This window comes from Aegilops tauschii, chromosome 7 (assembly GCF_002575655.3).
Source record: "Aegilops tauschii subsp. strangulata cultivar AL8/78 chromosome 7, Aet v6.0, whole genome shotgun sequence".
NCBI classification, from domain to species: Eukaryota; Viridiplantae; Streptophyta; class Magnoliopsida; order Poales; family Poaceae; genus Aegilops; species Aegilops tauschii.
In genome coordinates this window covers 37,365,530-37,375,574 of record NC_053041.3, presented here as the reverse complement: position 1 = coordinate 37,375,574, position 10,045 = coordinate 37,365,530, and the positions used below count along the sequence as shown (strand labels likewise).

General features: G+C 53.6%; 1 protein-coding gene across 1 annotated transcript; it reads right to left on the bottom strand.

Annotated features, from left to right (window-relative positions):
- Positions 1 to 3,125: 3,125 nt before the first annotated feature.
- On the bottom strand, positions 3,126 to 8,633 carry LOC109734830 (probable lysophospholipase BODYGUARD 1). Its single transcript, XM_020294011.4, has 3 exons — positions 7,369 to 8,633; positions 6,801 to 7,006; positions 3,126 to 3,978 (listed from the first exon to the last, which is right to left on the bottom strand). The coding sequence occupies exons 1-3, from the start codon at positions 8,356 to 8,358 to the stop codon at positions 3,651 to 3,653; spliced, it is 1,524 nt and encodes a 507-aa protein (XP_020149600.1). The 5' UTR covers positions 8,359 to 8,633; the 3' UTR covers positions 3,126 to 3,650.
- Positions 8,634 to 10,045: the final 1,412 nt, after the last annotated feature.

The window sequence follows — 10,045 nt, the reverse complement described above, 5'->3', positions numbered from 1 at the left end:
AGGTGGCCCAATCCTTTTTGTATCAAAGGACAAGCCTGGACGAACTCTTATATAATGCAAAGCGCTCCCGAGGACACATGGGAATTACTGTCAAAATTAGTTTTCATCATGCTCATATGATTCGCGTTCGTTACTTTGATAATTTGATATGTGGGTGACCGGTGCTTGGGTGCTGTCCTTACTTGGACAAGCCCCCCACTTATGATTAACCCCTCTCGCAAGCATCCGCAACTACGAAAGAAGAATTAAGATAAATCTAACCATAGCATGAAACATGTGGATCCAAATCAGCCCCTTACGGAGCAACACATAAACTAGGGTCTAAGTTTCTGTCACTCTAGCAACCCATCATCTACTTATTACTTTCCAATGTCTTCCCCTAAGCCAAAATCATGTTAAGTGTCATGTAGTCGACGTTCACATAACACCACTAGAGGAGAGACAACATACATCTCATCAAAATATCGAACGAATACCAAATGCACATGATTACTTATAACAAGACTTCTCCCATGTCCTCAGGAACAAACGTAACTACTCACAAAGCATATTCATGTTCATAATCAGAGGAGTGATAATTATCATTAAGGATCTGAACATATGATCTTCCACCGAATAAACCAACTAGCATCAACTACAAGGAGTAATCAACACTACTAGCAGCCCACAGGTACCAACCTGAGGTTTTGAGACAAAGATCGGATACAAGAGATGAACTAAGGTTTGAGAGGAGATGGTGCTGGTGAAGATGTTGATTGAGATGGACCCCCTCTCGATGAGAGGATCGTTGGTGATGACGATGGCTTCGATTTCCCCTCCCGGAGGGAAGTTTCCCCGACAAAACAGCTCCGTCGGAGCCCTAGATTGCTTCTGCCCAGGTTCCGCCTTGAGACGGCGGCGCTTCGTCCCGAAAGCTTCCTCTTGATTTTTTCCAGGTCAAAACACATCATATAGCAGAAGATGGGCACCGAAGGCCTGCAGGGGACCCACAAGCCAGGGGTCGCGCCCAGGGGGGTAGGGCGCGCCCCCCACCCTTGTGGCTACCTGGTGGGTCCCCTCTGGTACTTTCTTCGCCCAATATTTTTTATATATTCTAAAATAATTCTCCGTAAAGTTTTAGGACTTTTGGAGTTGTGTAGAGTAGGTCTCTCACATTTGCTCCTTTCCGGTCCAGAATTCTAGTTGTCGGCATTCTCTCTCTTTGTCTAATCCTTGTAAAATAAGAGATAAAAGGCATAAGTATTGTGCTATAATGTGTAATAACATACCATAATGCAATAAATATCAATATAAAAGCATGATGCAAAATGGACGTATCAGCATGCAACGTAGATAAATAGAAGGTAGATCATCACACAAACATAGAATCGAACAGAGAAATGCATATTCCGATCACCAAAAGATCACCAATGGATGTCCAAAAGATCACAAAAGTTCACATAATTCACATAAATGACAGACAAATTTGAACTACATTACTAAAAACTTGAAATTGAAGACGAAGACGGCGGAGATTCACCACTTCCTCGCCAGCCCTTTGTCCTTCCGGTCGCCGGCGCGGCTGTAGGCATCGGCGGCTGGTGGCGGACCGTCCAAGTCGTCGGGTGAGGAGCCGTCGTCGGAGGTGTCAGAAAGGATAACGAGCCCTTTTAGCTGCCGAACCTCCCTGTACTGCTGCCGCTTGAGCTTCGTGAGCCGAGCCTCCTCCGCCACAGCCTCCACTGCCTCGCGCTCGGACTGCTCAATGGCAATCCGGAGCGCCTTGGATGCGTTCTTCCGGCGGAGCCGCCGCACGTCCGTCTCCACAGTCGTAAGCGACCGGTGGTAGACCCATTCAAGGAGCCGCGCGTCCTGGTCGGGCTCCGCCTGCATCCGCGGCGGCGGCGCACAAACTGCTCTGCCTCCCTCCTCTCCCTTTCCCACAGCAGCTCGCGGCGGGCGCGTCCGGGCCGGCGGGGCGGGCACAAGAACCCACCGCTGCCCACGTGGGGGAGCAGCTGCCGACGGGGGCAGGGGATGGCGTAGGGGAGGCAAGGATTGCGCAGGCCGCCTGTCGGAGTTGCGCACGGGCCGAGAGGGGCCAGTGCCTACGGGGAAGCTGCGTCTGCGGCGAGGCTGCAGATCCGGAGTTGCCCTCGGTCTCCACCTTAGACCGCTCCAAGGCGATGCGGAGGGCAAGCTCATAGTCCGGATCCAGCTCGGAGTCGGAGCGGCTGCCGGAACTCGGCATTGAGCCGAATTCGTTTGGAATCGGTGCGGGGAGAGGAGAGGACGGAGCAAGAGCGGAAGTGAGTGAGCTAGGATTTTGGAGCGATGTGCCGGATGGGGTTTTTTGTGGGACAGCCATGGAGTCGGTGGTGGGCCGGGCTTGTCAGGCGGACGCGGCCGGGCGTGCCCGTGACACCCCATATCCATCCCATGTTTGGGCTGGATATGTGGGTGCCGGTCAACCCGGGCATCTGAGGCCCGTTTGAGGCGTCGGTCTGGGACAAAAAATTGCGACCGGTCAATGATCGGGTGGACGAGCCAGACGTTTGAGGCCGATTTAAGGCGCCGGCTGTAGATACTCTAACAACGGGGTGGTCTTGTACCACTACCCGGCCTTGGCAAGAGGGCGATCCAGGGCAGGGATGTAGGGTTCTTGTCGTCTCGGAGATGCTCTAACAGAAACACTTTGCTGGAGGAGATTGATAGATGGTCCTTCTGTTCTCCAGAATGAACTTTATCTGAAGGAGATGTAGAGGCAAAGTATGATGAAGCGTGAAAGTTCAGAAGCATATATAGCAGCGGCGAATATTCAACAGTTTGCGTAAAATGAGGCTGTTTTGTTTCTGAAAGGACGATGTAGTTACTGATCATTAGGATAATATATATACTGTATATTAGAGGGAGCCTCACGCACGCACAGGATCGAAAAAGACAGCACATCGGGGGGAGGCAGACACTGACAGACAAAGCCGGTGGCGATCAATTGGACTGCGATGCTGGTCTCTCTCGCCCAATTCAGAAATAAATTCGAGCAGGCCCCGACGGAGCAATCCGTGCCTGTCACAACACAACGCAGGCCATGTTCATGTACGAAGCACCCGTCCCATCACAGGAATCATCAAACCAACTTCGGCAGCTTAATCAATCCGGCCTTGAAAGTGTCCATTCCATTCCATCTCATAGTATATATATACTACAGTATTATATTACAGTTGTGTGGCTGCTGACGACGACGACAACGACAATTGGCCAAGCTGGTCCAATCAAACAATTAATCATAAGTACACTTTATCATTAATTAATTAATTACCAGGGAGAAAAGAGAGAAAAAAAACGAAGAAGAAGAAGAAGAAAATGGAAATGATACAGCTGTATGTATTTATAGTTCTTGGAGAGGATATGCCAGAGTTGCTCTACCATGTCCCATCCTCCTCCTACTAGGCCTGGCTGGCCGCTGCTGCTGCATCTGCTCTCGCATGCAGGGTAATCGTTATTGCAATCTTTCTCACGGGCCATTAGTCTCCTCCTCTCTTCCTCCTCCTCCTGTGCACTGTTGCTGGCTGATGATCACTGTAGCTGAAGTAGTAGTAGCAGTACTAGGGTTGTACATGCATGTGGTGGTTGGCGAACGAGGTCGAGAGAGAGGCAGAGAGGCAGAGGCGCTAGTCCTGGGCGGCGCTCCGCCAGATGGCCTCGAGCTCGGCGGCGAAGAGCTTCTCCTGGCCGACGACGATGGTGATGTGGTCCTTGTTGTCGTAGACGGTGACGCGGGCCCGGGGCACCCGGGCGCCGACGGCGAGGGTGCACTCCACGGGGAGCAGCTCGTCGTCGCGGCCGTGGAAGAGGGCCACCTTGCAGCTCAGCTGCCCGGCGACCACGTCCAGGTAGGCGCCCATCTTGCTGGCGCTGAGGCACATGATGTTGTGCAGGGTGTGCCACGCCGCGTTGTGGGTGTGGCACATGAACGCCTCGATCAGGAACGTCCTCATCCTGCAATCCATCCATCAACACACACACGCACAGTACTGTCAGTTAGAGCCCGGCATTCACTCACCCACTCACATACTCACTCCATATACGCAAATGCGTCGTGCATGTGCCGGCGAGCAGGAGTACAGCGCTGCCACTAATGGAAAACGAGAAGAAAAATCTTTGCTTTGCCCCGTGCTCGCATCGCCTGCCATGGTGCCGTCTGGTTGCAGCATGTGATACAACCATAACTGGAACCCGTTACTGGTGCACTCGCTCCGTCCACTTGCATTGCCTTCTGCTGGACCATGCACGTATGGCCCTATCATGCGTGTGTACTTGCGCAATCCAGTAATAAAAATTGCGACTTGGAGCCAAACTTAACTCCCTAGATCTCAGTCAGTCATGCATGCATGCATGCATGCATATGGGTGAGACGCTCATTCATTGCCCCTACACTGTCCTCCATGACCTAGCTTTCAGGTTACCTTCAGTACAGTGCAGTGGTATAGCACGCACCAGCAGGAGGGAGTATGCATTATTTGCCCTGGCTCAGCAGTTATTGGTGAATTGCAAAGCTAGGCAAGTGAGTCACGACTCATGAGGCCGGCCATGTGACTAGTTCGTCCTAGCTAGCTAGTCGCCGGCCAATTATACGTACAGTATGATCATACATACAAGACTTTGCGACTCACGCACCGTCTTTTATAACGTACAGTATGCACAAGTAGACGATGAGACAACGAGAGGTACATGAAGATAGCATGCAACTTTGTGGTTGTGAGCTGGGCCAAGCCATGAATAGTTGAATACGTTGTATTGTACACCCACTTGATTAATTTGGGCGTACGTAGCAGCAAGCATGCATGCATGCATGCAGTGTCCACCATGTAGCCACTAGCTAGGCTAAACAAGGTAAAGGAGGAGGAGGCCTTTCGTGCGCCAAGACATGCGGTTTGGTCGTGTTAGGTCCGCCCATGGACCGATCGATCGACCGCACGACTCCACAACCGAAGCAATTCAAGGCACTAGCAGCTAGCTAGCTAGCTAGCTGGGCACTCACCGTCGTCGAGACGACACGTCCCCCGCCCCGCGCACATGCACGGCTGCACAACATGCACCCCAGCGACGTACGCGTGGCCACGCACCGAATCGGGCTGTTTGGTTTGTGACTAACTTTGCCAAAGGTTGCCACATCTAAGGTTAGAAATTTTTTACCAACTTAGGCGAGTGTGTGGTTCAAGCCACACTAAGGCCTCACATGGCATACACACAAAAAAGTGTGGCAAGATTCCCTTACGCTTGCCAACTTGTGGCTAACCTTAGGCAAGCTTAGAAAAAATATGTGGCAAAGTGTGGCAATGCAAGGCCTAAAACCAAACGCCCCCTACTTCACTTCACTTTAGCACCCGCACTCCACTACATACAGTACTCTTTGCTTTTACTTTTGACGGCGGGAGACTTGCCCCCCGCATCAGCTTCTCTCAGAGAGAACGACGCTCTTTCCTCGTTAATCACATTAGGTTAGAATAGATTAGAGTGACCAAGCATATATTCCTCTTCTTTTTTTGGCGTGCGGGAAAACGAGGCATATATTCTTGGACGCGAAGCAGCTGTTTTCCCCAACCAGAAAACACGAGGAGGGCATAGGGTGTGACTGCGAGGGCAGAGCAGTGGCGCATACCACTACACGTGGCATCTCATCGATCGATCGAGCTAGAAAAAGAGGATCAAGCGATGGTGGGTGAGTGTACCGGCCGAAGACTTTTTCCGCGGCCCGTCTTGTTTCGTGGCGCGTAAGTGCGGGTCATGGCGGGCGGGGCCCCGGCGGGCTGCCGTTTATGGCCGGGTGGTGAGCCACCGCCAATCTAGGCGCCGGCTGCGCGCGCGCGAGCGCTCACCTACGTGCACGACTGCCGCGCCCGAGCCAAAAATGCACGCACGCATCCATCCTCCACACGACCACACGTACTACGCTCCCACCCACCCACCAGGCACCACGTACCACTCCTGCTGCCGCTACTGTACCCAGCGTCGCGCACGGAGAAAACCCATGGTGATCATCAGGGTGCACGACGACTTGACACACGGATTGGTTGGAGTGGCGGGTGCTAATGAATTCCGGCGGGACGAACGCTACAGCATGCACCCACTGTTGCTACCGAACAACATTTGGGGGCGATCATTGAAGGGAAGATACCGCGCGGCGGCGACAGCGATCGCCCTCGATGTGAGCCCAAAGGCGTCGCCGTCGCAGTCGTCTCCTCGCATAGCCTGTCTGCTTCATCAATTTTAAAGACAAATTCTGGACGTTCCTGCAGCAGTAGCAGCGGGTACGTACGCAGAGAAAAGGCCGTGGGATCGGAGGGAGACTCGTGGCGCCATGAATGGGGTCGACAGCTGTGGCTCATCCGCCAGTCTCGCGCCCATTGAATGCCGCAGCAATGTGTTTTCGTTTCAAAGCTTTGTGTTTTTTCATTTCAAAACTTACTACTAAGAGATTCATAACTGCAAGATCGAGCTCAACTTAAGTAGTTTACTGTGCTGCCCGTGTGTGTGTGTGGGTGTTCCCTGTGCGCACGGCGACCGTTTGTGCGTGGGGTACGTCTATCTAGTTCTAGTGCAGTTACTTATCGTGACTGGGTTGTCACGGGACCGGCCGAGGAACATGCAGGCCAGGACAGGCAGGTCAGGTGGTTGGGAAATATATATAGAGTATATGTGGTGCCACCGGGAAAAGAAGGACAAGAAAATATGCTACACGAGGCATGTATCTATCTTCTATATAGTAAAGTAAAGTTAAAATAATATAATATATGCAGGAGGTGAGGCGGTTGGCTTACTTGTTTCTGGTGAAGATCCTGAAGAGCCTGTTCCAGACCCGGTGGTGCCTGCAGATGGTGAGGCAGATGGTCCGGCTCACGTGCTCGTACCAGCACGCCATCGACGCCCCGAACGCGATCGGCGGCCACACCCGCCGCGGCGCCACCCGCCGCATCACGTACTGCGTCGCCGCCCCCGCCTCCTCCTCCGGCACCGGGAAGTACGGCTGCACCACCACCATCCATCACACAAACTTAAACTATTACACATTTGTTCGTGTAAAAACGGACACGATTGATGGAATATTACTACAAAGTGCGCAGAGTTTGTTAGCGCAGGCCAGGTGATTCGCATGCCGAGCGAGTGAGTGGCTTTAATTGTTACGTGATCACAGGCCACTCAAGTATTATGGCAGTCCATTAATGGAAGTTGGTCGGCAGGGCCGGGGAGACGGAGTTCGGCGATTAAATGCATGGCAAGTTCATGCACTCCGTATGCGCAGCTGCAGCAACAGCTAGCCTAGCTGGTGGTGGACACGGCACAGGCACTGCCACCGGCACGCATCGTGGCTGGGAAACGTATACGTACCGGGGCGAGGAGCGTGAGGGACTTGACGGCGCCGGGGTACTTGACGGCGAGCGCGAGGGCGAGGACGGAGCCGAGGGAGTGCGCCACGACGTGGAAGGACTTGAGGCGGTAGCGCTGGAGCACGGAGCGCTCGATCATCTCCAGGTGCTCCCGCAGCGTGTACAGCGAGTCGGCCGGCTTGGGGCTCCGCCCGAACCCCAGCAGGTCCACGGCGAACATCCGGTACCGCCCGCGCGCCGCCGGGCTGAACGCCGGGAACACCGTCTCCGTCCAGAACACGGAGGAGGAGATGAAGCCGTGGATGAAGATGACTGCCTCCTGCTCGCCGGCCCCCGGCGGCGGCGGCGGCGGGGCCTGCACGTGCACGTAGAGGTGGGAGGCGCGGGAGCCGGTGCTCCACGAGTGGCACATCTTGCAGTCGCAGTCGGACCAGCAGGGCGCCTGCCGCGGCGGGCGTGGCGCGCGGTCGATCTTGCCCCGGATGAGCTCGGCGATGGCCGGGCTCACGGTCAGCGCCGGCGCGATGGGGCCCGGCTTCCGTGTGGCGTCCGAGAGCAGCGAGGCGCGCACGTAGAGCGTGTCCGACACGTCCTCCAGCTGCATCTTGTTGGCCGACGACGACGACAGCCGCACCACCTTCGGCCCCGCCGCCGCCGCAGCCCGCGGGGCCACGAACGACAGCGCCCCCTGCGCCCCCGTTGCGCCGCCTGCTACGCCGCCGCCGCCGCCGCCCTCGCGCGCCGCGGCGGAGCAGTAGCAGGGCTTCCACTCGGCCTCCACGGCGTAGTCAACCACCTTGTACACCAGGCAGAGCACCATGTCCAGCACGTCGAGGAAGGAGAACACCACAAAGCTCACCACGCAGTTGAGCGCGCGCCCCGCCGCCGCGAGCAGCGCCACGAGCGACACCCTGCACTCGCCGGCCCTGCCCCCGGCCGCCGCGCCCATGGCCGCCGCCTTCTCCTGCCACACGCACGTGGCAATGTGCATTGCCGCCTCGACGGACCGCCCTCACGTCCCGGTGCGTGCGCGCCGGCCGCTGGCGCTGGGCGCTGTCACTGGCAGGCGGGGTGGGTGCGCTACCGGGAGTAGCTGGCTGTGGCTGGAGCAGAGGAGTGAGGCGGGCGAGGCTTTTGTAAGAGTAAACGGGCAGCGCGCCTACGGAAAAACCACCAAAACAAACCGCATTTAAGCGCGGTGGGAGCGGAGGGGAGGCGGCCGGTTCTCCTCTCCTCACCTTCTTCTTCCCTTCCACTACACTTTGTATTTTTGTGTGGGCGTCTGGGCAAAGGGTGTGGTGGGGTTAAATAGAGTGTGGGGTTGCATTGGGCAAGCTCGCGAACAACACCAACGCGTGTCGCCGGTGATCACTGATTACACCGACGAAAGCTACGGGTCATTTCCATCCCGGCCGGCATTCAATCGAGTTTCATGGGGAGGGCTCTCTTACAGTTACGGGTCATGTATGTATATGCTCCATGCTTTGGGTTAACTCGCATTTATTGGCTCATGGCTTGGCCGTTCCGGGAGCGACGAACGGTTCAAACCTGGCTCGTGCGGTGGAAAGAATGGAGCAGAATGTCACTGTTTCGGCGGAAGCATCTAGCACAACTACATTGCCATATCGTTGGAGGAAATTAGTTCATGTGGATGTACAATTGCTCCGTTTCAAAAAAAATAAAAACCTACCGAAAGTTAAGAGATTGGTGTAACTAATCAATTACTTTTGGGGTACCGTAAATTTTGTGTCACATATTGTATTTTTTGTTGGGAAAGTTTCAGGTGATACCGGTGCTCATGTGCTTAGAAGTTGTTGTACATGCAAGGAGCCGAAGGTGGTGGGTGTGCACTCTCTCCGTTTCATAAAAATGGAAAGAACTACGTGATGGCCTGCAAGTGCACGGTGTTTAGTTGTAACCTTTTCGGAGTAAGAGTATCGACCCTATGAAGCACAAGAATTAAGCGTTTGCCTCTTAAAGTGAATTATGGATATGTGTCTGCAAGTAATTGTAGACTCCAGACAAAGTGAGGGCGGAAATAAATAGTGATTTTTGTCTAGAGCGAACTGAAAGTAAAGAACATAAAAGTAAACAGCAACACAAGTAACGAATACGAATGACAGAGGAGTAAGGCGTTGTCAGGGACAGGAAGTCCGGAATTTTCATTGCTATGTTTCTAGCACAACTTATGCATGTGCATAATATGGTATGGATACTTAAGCCACTCTTGATGATTATGCTGGGTGGAGTCGAGTACAGAACACGTTCTGCTCTAGGTAGACTTCGTTTCACGCACGCCACCACCGTAGTCTCTCCCTACGCGCTACGGCTAAGGTGATTAGAACGTGGCCTCACTATGGGTCATCCGTAAATCCCCTATCAGTTGTAAAGGTTAGAGGCAAGAGCTTTTACTGTCACCACGAATTACCCTCGTGTCATAATCTTTACAATGACGGTGACACACAGCGCGGCCTTTCGGCGGTAATCCTGAGTGGGGCCGCTTACAACATTCATGAAGTTTATTAAACTAAGTATTCAACAGAGGATCTCATATCCAATATAACGTTTCAGATTCTATACATACCAAGATTCTTCCACTGTTGGAAATATGCTCTAGGGATAATAATATTATATTATTATATTTCCATGTTCATAATTAAGAGTTTATATTCTATGTT